The following is a 22,383-nucleotide window of genomic DNA, read 5'->3' on the forward strand; positions in this document are numbered from 1 at the left end:
ACCAGGAGTAATTGCAAGGCCGTATGTCCATATTAAAGGGAAATTTAAAAGTTAGTCGGAAAAGAAAAAGTAAAATATGACAAGCCTAAAACAGTAAAAATTTGGATTAAAAGTAAGGAAGTTATGAAATTTTGAAAGTCTGCTAATTTTTGCAGAACAGTTCTTAAATGGTTGATAGGAATATGTAAATGAATGAACGCTAGCTTTATCTCATTTTTAAGCTATTGTGATAATCTGCTCAGTGCGATGTGTGTGAATGGTAGCAAATAAAAGTGTTCATTTTTTTTTTCATTGCCTGCAAAAAGGGAGTAACTCCTGAGAGTTCATTGCCTTGTCTAGCCAGAAGACCCTAGCCTACACCCTTCCCCTACCCTCTCACTCTCCCCTAGCCTAGCCAGCCACTGAGGGCTCAAGGCGGAGAGAGAGCGGCTGGAGCCACTGGCTCTGACTGCAGAGGCTGCAGGCGAGCAGTAGTGGGTAGTACCACAGTGGAAAGGGTGAGTATCTGCAAAGGTATTGATAATGATTCTCCCATCCCAAGCCTTGTATATGCTAGGAATTACTTAAGATGAAAGTGCTTCATACATAGCTTGTTTCCTTTCTTTCTTTCAAACTCAGTGAGTATTCAGGATGATTTGATCTCTAAAAACAAAACAACAACAAAAATATATAAAATTTGTCAAATATATTATTTTGATTTTATGACTTGAAAATTCACTAAATATCTCGTACCGTTTCATTTTTAGCAAGTAAGATCTTTAAAGTATTGACAGGCTGGCAATTTCAGAGGACAAAACCAACAGCTAAAATTAGCCAATTTTTATGCATTCATCAAAACTGAAGGGCCAGGTACAATCTCAATTTGACTCCGTGCAGTATTATTATCTTGTTACTTCATTTTTTGTTTCTCGTGTTTCAAAATCAGAACCAGAATTTCCTTTTGTTTCCCTGGGATGGGAAGACAATTCTGCTAGAGTTAGAAGACATGTTACTATAGTGAACCAAAAGTCAATGCAGTAGGGCAAACAAATTCCCACGGATCCCAAAAGCTATAGGACATGATAATCACCAAGACCCCCCCCCCCACATACACACACACACACACACACACACACAAACACACATGCACATACATGTGCAATGTAGAATGTAAATAGAGTTTTATCTTTTTCTCTTTTTTTTTTGGGGGGGGGGGGGGGGCATGGGAATTGGAATAGACCGAAAGAGAAATGGAAAGTTGAAGCACAAACAAAAGCCTCTGGGCTCTTTCTTGTTTTCGTTTGTCTCTTAAACCTCCTCTTTCTGACGACTATGGTGACCTCGTGTGTCATTCCCAAACACGCAAATTGCTCATCAAACTGCCGGGCTTGAGGAAGCTGGTGGGTAAAACTGGCCATAAGGGCGTCCAACCCGCTGCGACCCCCCAAAACAGAGCAGGACTTGATGATGATAGTCAGTTTAGTTCCCATCTTTGACCAAAAGCTTGGACAACTTGACAGAAGAAAATGACATATCTTTTAATACTTTCCTCCCATACAATCATGTAGAATCAAAGAAGCAAAATTTCAAATTTCTGATCCATAACTTGTGGGCAAGTAAGTCTTGGCCAAGGATATACACTGCATTGTCCATTGATCATTATTTTGACCAAATGCATTTTGTTTCATAAACAAACATGAATAACATTAGTAACAGAGAAGCGGAAGTTTGTAATCACAATACTCATATTGTTGTCATTAAGATTAAAAAAAAAAAAAATCCAGTGTAGATAGTCTCCAGCAAGTTTTTACTGTAATTTTCTGACTTTGTTGGTTAAATCATTTTCTTTCTTTTTTTTTTTAACTCTCTACAAGAAAATGTAAAAAAAAAAAAATAAAAGGTGTAAAAACAGTTCTACATTTTCTTCTGTTTATTCTGCCTCCTTCGATCCTGAAGATTCTTGCAGATTGCAGCACAAACTTGCTTACGAAAGTTTTTTTTTTTTTTTTTGCAAGCAGTCTCTACTGCCAAATGCAGACCATAGAGCTGTAAAGTTTGTGTGTCCCTTTTGCTACCCTGAAAATCAAATTCTTTTCACAAGCTTGTACGTTGTACAGGAAGATAATTCAGACCTTTCCTCAGAATGATAAAACTGGAAACTTCTTCATGATAGAGGAGGAAACAATACATTTCCAGTGAATTTATTCAGATCCCCCCCCCCAAAAAAAAAGGGAAAATTCCAGCTGTTATTTTGGTACAAAAGGGGAGCATATTTTCAAGTAACGTGGGGATAGGGTGGTTTTTTTATAATTCCTCTTTTTTTTTTTAATCTCTGAGGTGTATTATATGATTTCTGCATAATGTTGGGAGACATTATTCTTTAACCATGTAAATTTTGTAAAGTGTGAAGGGATATATACAACAGTTACATGTTTCGTCGCAGCTCAAAACAGATCTTACAGGCATTTATCACTTCCAAGCATGAATATATTCATCCCTGTGCGACAGAGAAGGAGATGAAAGTTACTGGACAAACATTTACAGAGGGTCGCAAAACAGAATAAACGTTACCACAACTAGAGGCATTTTATGAGAATAATCGTTTTCAAAACAACAGGCATTCTATTAGAATAAAAGCTACCACAACAGCAGGCATTTTATTTCATTATTGAACGCTTGCTTGTCATATTTCATTGATTCTGTGATAGCTTCGTGGTGAAACAATAGGACCGGTAGATCCTAGGTTGATGAGAATAGGGTTGGCCGTGGGGCAGGGAGGGGCAGGACGTGGGGAGATGTCCTCCTACTTGTCAGCTTACTGTCAAGGATGATGGATCTGATTGGCCAAATTAGGGACATGTGGGACCGCGGATTGGATCTGAAACGAGCTTGACTGACATGGATGAAAATGTCAGTTTTCAGCCGCTTCCTTCGTGAAAACTTTGGATCGTTGTCACTAACTTTCTTCTTCCATCCTCCCCCCCCCCCATAAGATTCCAGATGAAAATGTTTAACTTGAGCGATCTGTGGTTGCAAGAGGCGAGCTGTCGTCCGCACAAAAGACACGGGCTGCACGTGATGATGTCAGTGCTTTGTTCGAGAAATGACGCAAATTTCCATAGATGCCGAGGGCTGTCGCAGAGGAAATACTATGTTTCCTCCTCAAAGTGCACACTGGTCTGGACCAACATGAAATCAGTTCTGGGGTTTCCCCCAAGACAATGAATGGGAATGTAGTCTGCAACATTACTCACCCATTCGGGCCTATTCTACAGCCATTTCAGAATCTGTTCTCACTTGATTCGGGGGGGGGGGGGGGGGGAGGGAGGGAAGGGCGGACTGACACTGTGGATGTACAAAGAAGCACAAACTGGTGCATGGGACGAGTTCAATAGTGTGTGCGCTCCACATATGGACATCTTTAAGCTTGCGCTGACGAATGAGAGGAAAAAAGAGGAAAATGAGCAGGTAAATTTGCTGTGAAATTTCGGAAGAGCGGAAGGCCGACCAAGAAATGGGAAGGACACGAGGAGGCTTAAAACAAAAGCATCGGTGCGAAATAACAGGGTCCAGAGTCGGGAACGGTGAGGCAAGCAAAATTTGTCAAGCTGGGGTAAGACGGTGACAGACGTATAAATGCCCATGGATTTGACTCCAAGGTGAGACTGTCATGACGACAGCTTCTTGAAGGTAGTGTGCTCCGCGGCACCGGCCAGTGCTCTTTTTGAATTGCACCCGGGCTAAATGGGGGTAAAGGCTGCCCCACAATCTTCTGCATCACAAACGCCATTTCTATTAACACTCTGAGAAAATAACCCTAGCTCTCTGCAAAATGTTATTATTATTCAAAAAGAAAAAAGAAAAAAAAGCTCCAATGCATATGAATATCTGAACTCTTAAAACTGGATTGCACATAGAGCTATTGTGCACTGCTGGTAGTGTATTCAATTACTACAAGCCTGCCAAACTACTGGGAAACAAACATACAAACAAATAAACAAAAAAAGGAATGCCTGCACAAAATTCAACAGCTTCAAGTACAATGGCACAGCACATTCTCACAAAATCAAACGATGACTCGAGGATTGTTTCTCATGTTTCATGTTCTTTTAATAGACTGCAACACATGTTTCTTGACTTCAATATGTCAATACCACACTCATGAATGTCACAATTTGAAATGTTACCCACAAAGGCAAAAGATTCTTTTTTTCTTTTTCTTTTTCTTTTCAATCTTCCTCCTTTCTCGACCAGCGCATAGTTTCATGGGGCTATAATGCATCGCACAGGTCTTGTTCCCTTCCGCAGTCAAATTCTTATACCCCTTCCCATCTCCCTTGTAACCCCTCTCCCGTCTCCCACTATGTCTCCTTATGCACGTAGAAAATCCACAAATGGAGTAACAAATATCATAAAAGGCAAGGAGGACATAAATGAAAGTGAAAAGAAAGACAATAATATGGAGAGAAACAATCCCATAACTTTTTTCCATCAACCAAGCTGTATTGAATGGGGGAATGTCTTGGCAGTAAAGCTGTAATCTACACTGAAAATGAAAATAAAAAAGATGAATAGATTTTCATTGTCTCTCGATGCCCAAACAGCCATTCAAAATGGCCATCCCTATACACATCTGACTTCTACAATTCTGTACATCTCTAGCAGGGCACTCTTTCCTCAAGAAGCATGAACACTCGCCTACACACATTTTTCACGACTGTAAATGAAAATATGAATTGTTTTTGTCGCAAGAGATGTCTAAAATGAAATGTTACTGGTATCTTGAGCAGGGTGGGTGGGGGGGGGGGGGCGCTCCCACAAACGATGCAAGTCACATGGCTACAGGGGACCACTTTCATTGGTCTAGGAAGCAAAATGATGGTTAACTCTAAAAATCTGTAGTCATATATATCACCATGTCCTGTACCATTCATTCTATTTGCCTTCTTTTCATCATGCTTTTTTTTTTGTTGTTGTTTCCATTATTCTTTTCAAAGAGCATTTCTTTTTAAATGAAAGTTACAGTCATAACAGTTCTCCCTTCCAGCTTTAATTTTCCTTTAATACCCCCAAAAATCTTCCCCCAAAAGTTCAAATGATTTGGTATCACGCCGAAACACAATCTGTCCGCACGCAATACACAAGAGATATGGAGCGAGAACGCCAACCCTCCATAGACACGACACACAACAACTGCTGCTGGTTATTTATGCTTGACGGTCTGAGGTAATCCTATTTCTTTTTTGGCTCTTTTTTTTTTTTCCCCTTTACCCATTTCTCTCTTTTCTTTTCTTTCTTTCCTTCTACCTCTGGATATCTCCTCTCTGGACTTTTGTGCCTCAAACCTAGTTCCTAATCGCGGCTGACATTTATGAATTTGAGTGGAAATTTATTTGGAAGTGTTGGCATTTTGTGAGTTATGGATCAGAGTAAAGAAACCTGGCATAAATTGGGTGGGGAGTAGACTTCAGACACAAAGGGAGAAAAAGTGAATGAGAGAGAGAGAGAAAGATAATGGAAAAGAGGAAACAAGGAAGACAATAGACAAGATAATGAAAAGGGGGAGGGGCAAATTAGAGAGTAACTTTTCCAACGCTGATCAATATTGGACTGAACATTGACAGTGTTCTCGGGTCTCTGAGAATTTCAAGTTTGTTTGTGTTCTTTTTTTTTCTCTCTCTCTCTTTCTCTCTTTGCTTCTCTATTATCCATGTCACATTTCATCGCATATTTCCGCTAACTTACAAAGTAGAGAGACTTTTGTTTTGTTTTGATCTTTTTTTTTTTTTTTTTTTGAAGTTGGCACCGTTGGAGTATTGGATCTTATGGCATGAGATATTCAACTTACCGCGAATCCAATTCCCTGATCTTGACTCACATTATTAGACAGCGCTATGACTCAACGGTGCAAATGAAACACAAAAGCAATTTTCAATAAAGTCAACTTGTCATATCTCATCTATGTATTTCTCTTTGTTAATATTCAAGTATTTTCACTAGCACTCTGCATGTTATATCTACATTTAAAAAAAAAATCTGAATACAGTGCTTAAAGGTAGGGAATCCCATTTGCATGCCTTAGATGAAGAGTTGTATAAACACAGTGGTATGTTGAAGAGAGTATCATTTTAGAAACTCCCATAAAGTATTGAAAGTGGAAGGTAACATTTAGTACATTTTTATTGACCGTTAGATTTTGAATTGAATTCTTTTCGGGGCTCACCATAAATTCCGGTACATTACTAGGCTACCTTTGCAGACCCATGCACTGCATGTGTGTCCATCATGTATATTTTGTGAATAAAGTTCATCCAAACTTACAAAGATTTCTATATGCATTCTTGCCACACACTCTATATGTTATTACATCAGCTCATATACTTTTAGATTTGTGTTTATAGATAAAAAAATACAGGAGACTGCAACAAAAAGGCTGAAGTGTGGCTGACACACAGAACTACTGAGTAGTTGAGTTTTGTGCATTATTCAAATTGTAGATAACTGTTGACTTCCAAATTTCTAAGCAGTGGCCTAAACAAGTCCCCTGAGGTTCATATTTAATGTTTTGCTGCATTTTAGGAGTTCTGTAAAAGGTATCCCCTACCTTTAACGTGTGTCACTGTGGAAATTATAACTTTCCTGCACCATACATTTTGAATAAACTAAAATCAACGATGACTACAAATGTCGTTTCTCTTGAAGATAAACAGGACTCTACGAAAGAGAACTTTGCTTTAAAGAAGGAAAAAATGCTTTGACAAGTAAGAAAACATGGGTTATCTATCTTCAGAAATATCCAAAGAATCATGCAAATCAAAAGTTGTTCAGTGCAACAGTGGAGAGAGAAAAACAACAAAGCATGGGAAGTTTGTTTGTTTGTTTGTTTGTTTTTTAGCAAAACTAGATCATTGACTAAACAATCTTACAGTGCCTCATAAGGCCCATTCACAAACAACGAAAATCGAAATTTCAGTCGCGATCCAAATTTCGATTTTTTTTTTCGACCGTTCATACACAGGGAAAAATAGCACTTCGCAGCAAGGAAAGAACGATCAGTGGCCAAACTGCGCATGCGCGAATCTTGCATGACCGAAGACTGACCCTGCAGTCCCAATAGAGTTTCGCACGCGCTATGAACGATGGGACTAAAAATACCGATTTCCGAATCTCGATCGCGCTCACACACACGACGCTTGGCAAAATAATTGCGATTATTCTGAAAAATCGCACTAATAGTGCGAGTTGGATCGCGATAAGGATCGCGGTAATTAGTGAGATTTTTCTGTCCACACTGGAAAAAATTTCGAAATTTTGATCGCGATAAGAAAATCGATTTTTAAATCGCACTTTTTCCCTTGTGTGTGAACGGGCCTATTGTCACCTCTCTGTAGCTAATTGGTGCTAACATGAATTCCCTCCAAACACTATTCCTGATCTTCCTCAAACAAAAACAAACAAAAAGATTAAACTCAGTTTGTCGAGGACCACTTTCATTGTCTTCTCCAATAGCATGTAATGATGTCACATTTTTGTTATAGCTTGCATTCGAGGCATCTCATTTTGAGAAAAAATGGGACATAAGTGATATTTTCAAGTAACCACACGCTAACTGTGACTGGAACAAGACAGCTCATTGTGAGGTCCCCACAACACACTGTATGACATCATAATGACTAACAGACATTTTAATGTTCACTGCTCTTTCAACAGTTGGCTGATTTTTTGTTAAATTCTAATTGATCTGTTCCCCCTTTTTCTGATCTCTTTGCAATAGGTGTTTTCTGTTTTGTTTTGTTTTTTTGTTTTTGCTTCCTTCATAAAGATTTCACATAATAGTGGAGCCCCCCACAATTTTCACTATATTTGTTATAGCTGTGAACAATCCAATCCCAGTAAAATTTCGAGATCGTGTTGCTTGGGGGAGGGGCACTATACAAAAGTCATGTGACTTTGACCTTCCAATTACATGTTCCACAACTGCACCTGTAAGGAATTCCCCCAAACAAAGGCCAGCAGACAAAGAAAATTGAGGATGGGGGTGTAAACATCACTGGGGAAATGTTGAAAAGTTCACAACGATTCTCTGTCTCTCTCTTTCCAAGAACCTACTAACTTTAGGCCATGTTTCTGATAGAAAGTTAAGCAACAGCTCAAAAACAATAAATTGAATATGTCTAGATACATTCAGATAAGAAATATACAAATGATGTTTATGTTTCTTGATTTTAGCCCTTATGATTCTTTATGGATTTTTTAGGAATCAAATGTGCTGCTGCCAGAAAAAGGTTCGAGCTGTGAATGCATTTCAAAATGACTGTGCATTTATCAACTCTACAGAAACACATTTCTGGCACAAACGCTTTTGCGATCATGCTTTTTTTCCACTTTCTTTTTGTGTTTAAACTTGTTTCTGTAACTCCATAATCAAACCAGCTCTGCACTTACCAACTGCTCAAGACCCCCTGAAAGTTGTTTGGAAACCTCAATGCTGTGCCAGAATGAAGTCGATAAACGCATCCTTTGATGTCCAACCACCTCTCTCAACTAATCACAAAACCAGGTCTACCTCCTCTTTGCAAGGGCACACAATTATGATATAACCTTGACAAACTTTTGGAAAAATAAGGAGGGGGGGGGGGGGAGGAAGAGGGTTGTGGAAGCATATTGTAAAACCCTCATTATTGTGATCAAATGAATGAAAACATAAAAGAGTGCAATATATGTGGTCTTTAATTTTGGGAGGAAAACATGCAGGTAAGACCAGCATTTTAATAAAATACAATGAGCAGATGGACCAGATGAATAGTGCGCCTGTTGCTATTTTGTAAAACAAACTATTGAAGCAGACATTCAGTCAGTTTATTCTTGGAACAAACATTTATTGCCAACTTCACACCCTTTATGAGTTTTTTACAACATTGTGCTGGTATATCATGATGATTTCAGAGGTGGTGATTAGAAGACATTTAACTCATACTTGCTGGCAATGCAAATATAAAACACTAAAATGCACTCCTTTTTACATGTATGTTAGGACAAACTATGCATTTGCACGTACATATGGGTGGGTGGGTGGGGGGGGGGGGCAGGTAGATCTGAATCCCTCTAGTGAATTGCAAGTCGACTCATCATATTTTTTTTCTTTTATTTGCACGGAAATGGAAGCGTCATAGCAGTAATGTGCCAGCATGGACACAATCAGGAAGAAATTATAGATACCTGCTTAAATTGCACATGTTAACCCTAGTTGTATGTCAAGTTATAGGCCAAGTACAGCTTTGTGACAAAGTACCCAGAAATCCACTGGATTTCCTAGTTGTTACGTTGTTGTTTCTTTTCCCCCCAATCTTGCTCATATTTGTGCCCTGATGAGGTACATTGTACTTATATGGCTTTGTGACGACATTAAACATTCAATAAATGAGGCACAAACAAAGGAATTCCGTTCTCAATTCAATGATTTCTCGCGATGAGAGGCTGGTGCTCCTAAAACTGGAAATAATTCCTAGTTTTAATCACTTTAACAGACCACAATGTGTAACCTAAAATGAAAACCTCAATCTGTAATAGCAATCAGCATTTCCAAAAATACTTTCCCTTCTTTAGAATTAAAAAAGAAAGTTTTGTTGTATGTTGGTAAATAAATGCATGGAAAATATATTCATTTCTTCACATCAAAGACAAGTAAAGAGTTTGACAAAAATAATAAAGCTTGTAAAAGGGACAAATTCAACTACATTTGTATCTCTATTTCATCCTCTTGCTATGAACAAATCTTGGCTGTGTCTTGTTTTCAAGACTCCATACTGATTCTTGCACGAAAATGCTTGAAAATCTGCTTCCAGTTGTCAAGCGTACATAACAGAAATACTAACAATTTGCTATTTGGTATCTAAAAAAAAGGAGAGAATATGTGCCATTTGGAGAACACTTCCAGTAAGGACACAGATTTTGTAGCAGTCTAAATTTACTCCTAGGAAAGGGGGCAAAAAGTTGGTGGGGGAGGGGGGGGGGGAGAAAAATGTGTTGGAGTACCAGTTGGAAGAACCACAATGCCATTCTGTCTGAGGGTTATACGCCCGTCAAATTGCATTTAAAGCGAGTGCTGTAGATGCAAGAAAACAGCCTTCCCCCTTCCAGTAATCAATTGCCGTGTTTTCCGTGCTACTTGAACTTGGGCTGCGAGACGACTTCTGAAGCCAGCTGCTCACCGAGCCGGGTTAATCGCCGAAAATATTTCAGCATCAAGACGAAGGGGTGTTTGTTGGGGGGGGGGGGGGGAGAAGATAGGATGGAAGCAATACATTGCTTAATGCAAGGAAAGCACTTGTTTGGGAAAAGATGATTGGATTAAAATACCGTTAGAATATTTCCTCCCATATTTTTTGCCTTGCTATTAAGAGAACCCTTGTTCGACGACGTGGAGGATGGGCATTTCGGAATGAGTGAGCAATTTGCAATGGTATTAAAAACATCTACGCAAACAAAAGTCCCCCTCTCAAAAGTCTAATCAACATCTTTGCATCAAAAAGATCACATCCACATACAGTCATTATATTGTGGCTAAAATTGTCTTTGAAATTTGATGGCTGTGACTTCAAACAAGGGTGTAAAGACTAAATATGAAGTCAGCTATTATTTTTTTTTCTTTTAGCATTTGTCTGCCAGGTGGATTTGAGTTTGAAAATTTGAACAATTAAAGTTGAAGGGAAAGCACTGATCTCAAGATGTAAACCCAACAGAAATTTTGAATAAAATGTACAAGTTAAAGTAAGTAATGGGCTGATATGTGTACAGTGAAGAACAGGGAAAAACACTGAGAAATAAACTGTCATCACACTTTAAGAAATTTTTAGAAAAGAAACTTGAGTGCATATCATTGCTGCATCACTGAGAAAATGCAGACATGAATGTGTTCTATTTAATATGTCCTCCTTTTGATGTGATTGTTACCTACTTTTCAACAATGGGGAGCTTGAGATTTTTGCAACAAGAATATTCGAGGGAAAAAAAAACACACACACAAAAAAAAACCACAAACAAACAAAAAACCTGTTCTGGGCATGCGCAAAATTGCTTATCAAAATCGACCTCGTGTCGTGTTAATTTTCGCTACGCGCTCTGAGCCATTTTTTGCATCCACTAAATTCATGATGCAGAGAGCTACTTGATGCACTGATCATATGGGGGTGCCATTTTTTCTTTATACAGGTTGTCTCTATGCACATTCTAAAGCTTCTTTGCAACACAACGCAGGAAGAGAGGAGAACGGCCAACACAATCGTTGTCTAAACGTCCGTGCCGCAAATCTAAAGCTCCCTAATTATAAGCCAGCCGTATGCTTCTTTTGCCAAGTGAAGAAGCAGCAGACATGAGAAGTACAGGCATAAGAATGAAAAGAAGGTCTAAAAAACTTTAATGACCAATTCAACTCGACAAACAAGATTTCAAATAGGATCTGGGAAGGGAATATGAATGACAGACAGACATATATCAACTAGATCAAGCACTATCTGCAACATGGGGGGGGGGGCTGGGACTTGCAAAACATACAACCCATGGTGGACATAGGAAAGGTCACTATGGATGGAAAGACCAACGAACATCGACAGAGAGAGAGAAAAAAGAGCCAAAAAATAAAACACTCCACACTGGCTGCAACTGGCCGGGGTCTGCAAAACGCATCAGGCAGTTCGTCTACAAACCCAATTTCCGTTTTCCAAGTTCACATCCCAGCCAAACACTTACAGGCCATGCCTGCTTGTATCCTTTTTCTCACCCACTACTTTTTTTCCCCCTCTTATCCACAAAAAATGGAGAAAAAAAATAAAATGTTTCATCCTCAGGGAACTGATTCTATTGTAACTGTTTATACCAACAAAACCAGCCCTTCTTCACCAGTGGTACTTTTAACCTATGTAATATTCTGTCTGGTTCCTGCCTTCCCATGACGGTTTACTCCTAGAGAAGGGAACCATGAGATAAACAAGGCTACTGCCCCAAAACAAAGTTTTCCTAGTCACTTTTGTGCTGAATAGGCTATGAATATTATGAAAGAATTCCTTCTTCAACTGCATAAATTGTTCTATCATTTCTTTAAATATATGTTCAAGAATACCAAAGAGCAATGCAAAGATGCTATTTTACATGGCTTACTTGGATGGATCTTGGTATATCATTATGATAACCTTTGTTGAAGTATGATGGCAAAGATGTTGTGGAGAACTGCTACTTTGCAAAGTCTCCGAGACTTTGAGGCCTCGTGAAGTAATCAAGGACATCTTTCATAAACTAGGCACGCTTCAAATCAGTCAGGCCACATCTAACCACACCATCGGCCAAACAGGACATGTTTAATTGGGGACTCTATCTTGTCGCTGGCAACCGTTATGTAACAGGCGGCACCAAAACGAAACAAACTAATTTCGCCGTGTTCGCTCCATAAGCGTTTGGCACCTAACCCCCCTGCAACTAATTTGATTTCTCTTTTTGAAGGAGCTGACACTGGTTACTCATAACGAGCCTGTCGAAGGCCAGCTCTGATTCAAAAACCAATGTTTGAAAATTACTCTGCAAAGGAACAAGAAGAAGAATAAAGAGGCAAGGATCTTATGACCACAGGTTGGGATTAGAGGCTGTGGCAAAGTTTATGGGAACCATCCTACCTGATGCTGTAAACTTTCAAGTAAATGCCACTTTGGCCTTGAAAACATCATAAAATATATCAAGGCTTAATATTTGATAAGAAAGCGAAAACGATGCTCTCAGAGTTCAAGATCTTACCGTATGAATACATAGCATTCATTATCATTTTGAGAAGTAAAGTTCATCTCATTCTAACGACAATCTTCCACCTTTCCCAAGTTGATGTTGGCAGTCTTATTAACTACAGAGCCTTTAGCAATTTCTTTTCTAGGTTTGCCTACTTACGGCTAAAATGTTCTCATCAATAAAAAACGATGACTGATAAGTTTCTACGCAGTCAGATAATAAAACATGTTATAGACCAATTCTCCCTAATGCAACATCAATGTTGCATACATTTGTAGAACTCTGAATTTTCTTATTGCAAAGGATTTGACACTCGGCAAGCAGCGACAAGGCAGATGCACGCATGAAAAGGTCGTAACTAACATTGAGTAATGTGTGGTACCGACCACAAAACTTCCAATGCTCCAGACTGACCTACAATCGCAAACCACAAGGCATTGTGGACTGATTGGGCCACGCCAACCAATGAAGTAATTATACACTGCCTCCTCTAAGTAAAGGCTATGTTAGAATGACTTCAAGAAACATGGAGACATTCCAAAAATCAAGTAAAAAAATCTGGGGTACACAGGGTTTCCGGAAAAGCTTTTTAAAACATTTCACTCAAGTAATGCGGTCTGATGTCTAAAAACAAATTGTAAGCTTACTTATGGCCAAAAGAAGTTACACCTAGAGAAAGCCGTTCTAAACAATACCCTAACTGCCATGATCATAAGTTCACTAGTATCTGCTGAATGTTCACTTCTACCTTTGATACTACCTATAATCTACTTAACACAAACACACACACACACACACACACACACACACACACTCACACCCATTAAACCATGTATTCTCTTTTACATGGCATCATTATGGGAACTGGCAGAAAGGTGTATGTACATGTGAACCTCTCAGCTAGATTAAGTAACACAGGATCAAACAAATATAGCATGTATACAGAGTCTTTACACAGTTCAATGCAAGTTCATGTTACCATGAAAGCGTGTGCCAAAATCATGGACAGTTTAAAGTTTGAAGGGACAGTAGACAGCACCAAAAAAAAAAAAATGAAAATGAAAATCATCCAAAAATTGATTAATGATTAGATGATCAAATTCATTGGACTGATAGAATAGAAAGCCACCACAAGAGCTGTATGTATTCATCACATGACACTGCTGAAAATTATTCTCCATAATTATGATGGTCATGACCATCTCATCATCAGTATACCACATACACACACATGTGTGTACAGGCATACACATGGATGCACCAAGACACACAATCCTCAACACAAATACACATAGGCGCAATAACTATCATTCTCTGTTTGCACAAGAAAGACAAAAACAAAAGCAATATGGGGGATTTCCCTCCTTACCATGTGTGAGTCAATGTACTGTCCCCCGTGGCCCGAGTAGGATATGCTGGCCCCCATGGGGCCCGAAGTAGGGTGGGGGCTGGTGCCCGGCATCAGTCCCCCAGCGCTGCCCATGTCCCCCGCTGGAAGGGCCATAGGACTGCTCTGCGCGTGCCTCTGTAAGACGTTGATAGCATCGTCTAACCTCTCCTCCATCCGACTTTGCTGTAAATGAAACAGATTTATTTTAGAAAAGAAAAGAGAGAAAAAACAAGGTTACAAACTGTATCTCCCAAATCAGGGTGTTATCAACAGATTACTTCCGTAAGGTATTACTATCAACCACGAACAAGAAAAAGACATGATCCATGACCAAGTTCAACACAATGATCCGAAACTCTGGACATTTAAGATTTCATAAGAAATTGATGTTGTTCTGAGCAGAATCAATGAGGAAAATACAATCTTTCACAATAATGTACATGATAACTGACAAATGAACAAGCATTCCACTGGTGGTATATGTTTCATTTCTACTAGTGGCATTACTATGGGACAACTTTCATAGAATATTCACAAAGCCTTAGGCAAGATTCTCACAAAACACTAATATGGACATACATGTAACTTGTTCAAACTTACAAATTTCATCAATTTCATACCATTTGTTCCCCTAACTTCACAGCACCTAAATCTGTCTTCAGAGGACATCTACTTCACAACTTTGAGTCTAACAGAAGCCAAATTTGCTCAATATCAAACATAGCACGTTTCATCTCAAGGCTCTCTCTTACTTGTAAATAATGGTTAATGGTGTTAAGTTTTCTCATCTCTCTTCTCTAACTATTCTCTCTCTCTCTCCCTGTCTCTCTCACATACACACACTCCTCATCGCCATGGATACGTAACAAAAAGCATGATGGGAATCCCCCTTCCGTGTCGTAAATCTTTCAGTTAACTAGGTTTTTGATTCCTCTGCTTGGAAAAGGGTGAAAGGGGCTTGTGTTTTGAGAGCAGAAGAGCAACAGAGGGAGTTTTCGGCTGAGAACCAGAACGGCGTTATCGCAATTTTGGGGAGGTATTAAGTTATTGATGTCGCATTGTACAGCTTGATCTCCTCTGCATTATGGTGTCAATTTAAGATTATTTTCATTTTCAGTAAAATGTTAAAAATTAAAACCACAAGGACACTATATTACCCGACATTTGGGACTATTGCTCATGAATGTACCCGCTTTTGATTTAGTAAAATGTTTATATCATGAAAACTGATTGTTTTGTTTTTATTTATGCTCAAATCTTAGAATGCGATAGTGCCCTTTTGGTTCTCAGCTGAAGGAGTGATGGTGTAAGGGGATGAGGGGGGTACATATGGTGTGAGCTTGTATCACCAAGCTGTGTGATTTACTCCCTACCAGGTGCGGAGACCTGCTATGAATTGAGGTGCATTCAGATTGACAGTAAAATAGTGCAGGAATTTGAACAAACAGAACTTTGTGCGGTATTTTGTAATGTGAACACGCATACACCGTGACAGACATAAGGAAATATTGTGGTACATGTATTTAGGGTGGTGATTCACGCTTGGTGCGAAATACCAAGCAAGATTTGAGAGAAATTCGTGTCACAAAATACAACCCACTGTACAGCAGTCCTTACTACATAGAGAGGTGTACTTTTGGGCCAGAAATAGCACAACAGTTCATGAATGAGAACGGTACAAACTGAAATACTACAGGGTAAATTATGATAGTATTTCATCAATGAAAACAGTGACAACACATTACAGTGACATTCAGCACCATGGTTATTTTAATGCGAACGCATCTACTGGTCTTTTCCGCTTTGTGAAGCTAATCTTTTGGTATGTGTTTTGTTTTGTTTTGTTTTGTTTTTGTTTTTGTTTGTTTTTTTTTTTTTTTGGGGGGGGGGGATTACCAGTTCTAAAGTCTCCACTCTATGGGACATGGGCTCAAAATAACCACAGCAAAGTTCATCAAGATATTGCTCTCAAGAGCTTTACTTGGTTATCTACTGAAGACAATGTTTACATCAGACTTGCAGCCTATTGTATTAATTTGTAAATAATTTAACCATAAATACATGGGCATTCTGGAATAAAAAATTGAGTACCTTAATATTACACCAATATTGACATAGTCTTCACCGCAAATCCCCCCCCCCCAAAAAAAAAAAAAAAAATCAAACGATTATGTCAATGCCAACAATTGCTGTCAAAAATTGGGGATATGGAATGGTAAGGAATCTTCTCTAAATTACTTTTCTGGTCATAATCGCATGAAAAATATTGAGAGAAATAAACATGTGAGGGAGGTGTTGTGACTAGTAAGACAACAATGGAGTAAATATCAACTTTTTGGTTCAAGTTCCCTGGCCGCAGCAGTTGTGCCCCTGGGCAAGATACTTTACCCTCACTGCCTAGCCCTTTGGAGGGGACTCAAAGACATTGGTCACATGGTCCTTTCCTTACTAGCATTTACCATTTCCTGAATGGCAGTCAGGTAAAACAAATAATCTAATCTAAACAAGTGAATCTTTCTCTCTTCTTCAACTTCCACACATAACCCAACATTTTTTTTTCTCTCTCTCTGTATCTCTTTCTGTCTATCTGTCTCTGTCTCTCTCTCTCTCTTTATCTCACATGGGGGGGGGGGGATGGGGCAGTGGAAAATACAAGTGGGTAGGACCTATACTGTAACAGAAACTGAACGTGTCAAAGCTCAGTGTAAGAGCAACATGACATTACATAGCAGCAGGTTGAACGGCCCGCTGGAGTATGCAAGTTCGCTCGTAGTCGAGCCGACGCTTGATTTCAATTCTGTGATATCAAACCCACAGACAGATGGAAGGAGAGAGAGAGAAAAAAAAATAACATGGAGGTGAAGGGTGTAAGATTAGCTCCATCGTAATCTTGAGGATTGCTCTGGGCAGATGGGGGACCACTAACAATATACTTAACCCCTCCGCACACCCAGGGGGCAAGTTTTTCAGAGCCTTTGGAAGAGGGGGATAGGAAATAGGTGGTGGATGGGGGGCAAAAGAAGTAAGGGAACTTTACTCGGCAAGAAGAAAAGATTGATATTGGATGCGCAAAGCGAACAGGGACTGGAACGTTCTCGACTGTCAACCTGTATGTATGTTTGTCAGTGGTGGTTGTTGGCTTGTTGTTTTCGTAAGGTCGCGCCGGGTCAGCAGGTGGTAAAACAACGGAGGGGTGGTGGGATATGGAGGGGTGGCAGGAGATGCGATCTCTGCTCCGAAGAGAAGGTTACCATCAATGGGAAGAGGAAGCTTGGGATTGAAGTAAAGGGAAGGACATACCATATCATATACCCTACATCTAGCCACCTAAACAACGAGCCATCCATGTGGTTCACTCATTACACTAGTACACATGCCCTGTACCATGAAAACTTTCCACTGACTGTCATGGAAGCTGTGCAAAATTTTACATAGCAAAGCACAGCCTGCTAGTACAGCTGCACACACACGATATCCCAAACTTCCCACCCCTCTGAAAAGATGCCTGTATACACACATAAATGCACACACATTAATGCACACACATTCATGCACACACAGAGATGTTGCAGTACACAAGGTCATGAATTCGTGTCAGGTCAGGACACAAGTGTCAAGATTTCTGCCTGCGAATCAGAGGCAGAACAAAGTGCTATGGATGAGTGCCATCGTACGGATGAGTGCCTTGGTGTGATCGACCCCACAACTGGCTATCACTCTTAACCCCTTGAGGATGGGCTAATTTTGCTATAACACACGTTTCCCATAGACACCTGCCAGAGTATACTAGTCTTTTAACGGGTTAATACCCCATTTATACACAAAGTTGGGCACAGGAGCACTCCTGAAGATATTCTCCTTATACCCCTCCGAAGTCTTTTCATGCAGAGAATCACTGCGCACAAAGAACACTCAAGAAAGGGGCATAAATGGCACTGTGACGTTCACTTGTGCAGGAACTTCCAAAATATAAAATGTATTCATAGTGTGCACTGCATTAACACTTGCGGAGCGCTCTAAACATAGGTGACCATTTATACAAGTTTAGAGCGCTTCAGGCGCGCTCCTGAACCAAGCCTTGAGAGGGAGATAACATATGCTCCAGGGACCAATTATCTGTTCACAGAGAGTGTAGAGTGCTTCAGGAGCGCTCCTGGAGCACTCTCAATACCTTGTATAAATGGGGTATGAACAAAGACGAAGACAGCATCATTTGGAGTACAATGTAACAATGGGTACAGGTTCTCCACAAACTCACCCCGCTGTAGTACACCCTATAGGCTCGTGCATCCGGAAGGCAATACATGATGTGGATTTGTTTCAACGACAAGCCACTACTTCCTAATCAATTGGTCCAAGAAATCCGCCGTCTCTTTAAAACACCGGCAGATAAAACCCCAAGAATTTTGGATGTCTCGGAGCAGCAGGTGAAGAGATCTTTGAGAGATACAGAACTCTGGCCTGACAGAAGTCGAAGAGCTGTGCAGGAGAGTGAATTGGAGGTCAAACTGGCGCCTAGGAACAAGGAGTGATGCAATATATATACTCCCTGCCTTCTTCCAGAGTACCAAACATTCCCTTTTTATCGGCAAGAATGGATCCTTCCGCAGGGAGCTTCTACTGACGAGCAACACGAGGCGGAATGAACTCTGTGTCGGAGTCGCAGAGATGCAGAAACCTCCGCGTGCATCAAGCGCAAAACCTCCCAATGGCAATGGCACTGGGACAGCCCTCGGCCCGAGATGGGTGAGTTGGTGGGCGGCCGCTCCCGTCAATTTGGTCTTTCCAAGAGCCCCAAACAGGAAAATCCAATGAGTCTCGACATCCTATTGTTGGGCGGAGAGGTCTCCTCAGGAGTCTTCCCCCCGCCTCATCACTGCCATGCCGACCTCAAGTCTAATTTTCGGCCATTCTCACACGTCTGAGTGGAACAGGAGATGCCAGCCCACAAAATGTCAGTGAGGTGACAGGGGGGAGAAGATCGGGGAGAAGCATTTGCTCGTCAAGTGGGCTCGCGTCCAATCATTCCCGTCACGTTTGAACAGTTCAACGTCAAGAAGAATTCCCTCAATGGGCAAAGGGGCGCATCATGGGCCGACTGCTCTCCCCAAACCTGCAGGATTCTAATAATACGGCAATCGGAAGAGGAAGCCGAGTTGTAGCCATTGATTGTCCCTTGGCTCAACAAATTGGTACAAGATGGCCGCCGCAATTACCGTGTCAGATGAGTTTATACCCGACTCCTTGCCCTGGTTCCCTCAGGCCCGCACAATGACATGAAATCAGAACCTCACCCATCTCACTCTTAGCAGCATTACAAAACAATTTATCAGATTTCATTTCACTCTCAAAAGGAGGAGAAAAAAAATGGTGGGGGGGGGGGACACATGCATTGGGGAACAGTGAACTTGAATGGTGACCAATTTTGCCACTTGGCATCAGCTTAAAATGATGCTGAAATCTCACAAAACTCGGTGCAACTCCCACGGAGATGGGGGGACTTCGTGAGCCATCCCTCCTTCCAACTTGATTCAAGACAGATTAGCAGCTCAGCATTTGACAGAACTATTTTATGTCACTTTTCTTTCCTCGAGCTGGGCGAGACAACCTCACTGCTGGGACGAGGAAAGGGAAGGAGGTATGACCAACATGAATTTGATTCTTGTTTGCCGAAATTGACATCGCATCCTACAAGATTTGATTGCACGTGATCTATTTTTCCGCTAGTAGCTTTTTTTTTTCTTCTTTTCAATTCCAAAAGTTCCACATCAAATTAATTATCATGAGTGTGATTCCCATGACATTGGAATGAATTTGTCATAACAAGCTCTTGTCTCCATTCCCAGCCATGATCAGATCGTACAGACACCCTCTAGGCATTTGTTATTTCCTAGCTAAGAAAAAAACAAGCTCGCCTTTTCACTTTGCAGCTATTTTGCCACATCGGGAGGGAATCCTCATGGCACATTGCAGCATTGAAACCATTCCAAAGTTGTCAACTTCATTTCCAGCACGCGGATTCACCAAGGTTATTTCTCAAAGCAGTCATGAACTTGATATGACTCCAATTAATGCTACAATAGACTTACCGCAGAAATTCCAATATGTGTAAATAAATCTCATATTTCATTTGATACAAAGAAGACAAATAATCGCATGGCAACTCAACAAGCCTGAAATACAAACTTTGCTTTCCTAGAATAGATTTCTTTTTCTTTTTCATTTTTGATTTACAACAGGTTGTTTTTCACATCAGTTTGCATGCTGCAAATTGGCCACATGTAAATATCGATTCATTAAGCAAGATTGCAATGAAAAGAAAAATCACACCTTTCATTTACTCATACCTACACTGTAGATATATGCCCAGTTTCAGACTACAAATTTGAAGCAAGATTAGGCTGCTTCATACCACAGATCTTGTTCAAGTTAAAAATTGAGGCAAAAATTCAAAATGCAGAGTCGGAAATGGAAGAATATTGCTGCTCTTAGGAAGACTGAAACTGATTTTTTTTTTTCAGCAATGGACTATATATATAACAGCAACAAAAATATGATACATCTGAATGTGAACATGATGAGGGATTAAATAAAAAGAGAAGTTGTGTGTGTGTGTGTGTGTGTATGTGTGTGCTTGCGTTCTTTTTTTTTGTAACAATTCATTCTTGAAATATTTTTGCTGCATATGCTTTGTTTCAACAATCTTATCATTTGTATTTTGTTCTATACACTTAAAGAGGAATTCAAGTTCAGTTATAAGTTCGTCTGATAAGAAAGAGTCAAATCAATACAAGTACAACAGTGAAAATTTGAGAAAAATTGAGAAAAATTAGGGAAGTTATGAAATTGTGAAGTTTCGCTAATTTCAGCAGAACAATTCTCATACAGTTGATAAAATATGCAAATGAGTGGGCTGATGATGATGTCACCACCTCACAATTTTCCATCAATCAGACCATGTACAAAAAAAGGACAAAAATTCATATACCGGTATTATATATATTTATTTATATTAAAGTGTCAAACATGTTATTCATGGTTGGATAACTTCTGAATAAATGATTAATTAGAGATATCAGGATTTCAGACTGGAAAAACTGGAAATGTCAATTTCATGCTACAAAACTATACGGCAAGATGTTAGGGTATGACATCATCACTTCACTATTTGCATATATTCATACTGACTGTTCAAGAATTGTTTCCTGAAAAATTAGCAAAACTTCAAAATATCATAGCTTCCTTATTTTTCATTCGATTTTGATCAAATTTTCATTGTTGTGCTAAGAAGGTTTTAGTTCTCCTTTCCAGACTATTTTATAACTGTACAGGAATTCCCCTTAAAGATGAATTTTATGTTTTATCTTTATTGAAATTAAAATAAAGCTTAACAAAAAAAAAAAGAGTGTGTTGAGTGTGAGTGTATATGACTTTGTGAGTGAGGGTGAGGGGTAGGCTAAAAAAACAGGGGGATGGGAACAAGATGACGAGTGTTGCTCCACGATTGGACAACACCGCGGTCACACTATCCGGGCAGAGAAAATAAACGGGAGGAGGCATCTCGCTGTAGACGACAATGTGACACTCTGTCCTCGGAGAAGATTCCTGTTTCGGGCTCCTGTCGTGGGACGAGGCGCGGGGAAGAGAAACCTTCTTGGAACACGAGGGCATGCAACAGCACAAACTTAAAGGTATCTATCCCTTTTTGCAAACATCACAAAATTTTGCTCAGCTGAAGAATACTGCCTCCCAGTATCATCAATGAAATTTTGCAGTAAATACACCTCAGAGTTCGAAAAAGAAGAAGAAGAAAAGAAATGAAAAACTAGCTCTATGACACTTGAGAATATGCTCCCATTTTGTACAGAGAATAACAGCTGGAATTGTTTTCTTAGTTTAAATAAATGCACTGGAAATCTTTGATATTTATTCCTCCTCCACAATAATAAAGTCTTCAGGTTTACTAACTTGAAGAAGGGTCTAAATTACAAATTTGTACCTACCTCTACAATATACCATTTTATGAGAAGATCCAATTTTCAGCATTGTAAAAGGGTCACACAAACTTTAAACTTGGAGACCCTTGGAATAATTGGTGCAAACTTCCATTTTCCTTCCATGATCAAACAATCCCAAACATTACATTTTCATGATTGCACAAACCAAACATCACAAGATAAAGTGTTTCAATGAGATCAAATTTTCACCAATGACTCGCTAGTACTCGTATTTTTCTTTTCATA

The 22,383-nt window shown here is 39.7% G+C and overlaps 1 protein-coding gene across 1 annotated transcript in view; it reads right to left on the minus strand.

Annotated features, from left to right (window-relative positions):
* Positions 1–22,383, minus strand: part of LOC140237532 (transcription factor 12-like) — a 268,067-nt gene that overhangs the window by 34,489 nt on the left and 211,195 nt on the right. The window contains exon 15 of the mRNA XM_072317467.1: positions 14,120–14,323. Coding sequence (XP_072173568.1) covers positions 14,120–14,323 — 204 coding nt within the window. The remainder of the gene's footprint in view (positions 1–14,119; positions 14,324–22,383) is intronic.

Source organism: Diadema setosum, chromosome 14 (assembly GCF_964275005.1).
Source record: "Diadema setosum chromosome 14, eeDiaSeto1, whole genome shotgun sequence".
NCBI lineage: Eukaryota > Metazoa > Echinodermata > Echinoidea > Diadematoida > Diadematidae > Diadema > Diadema setosum.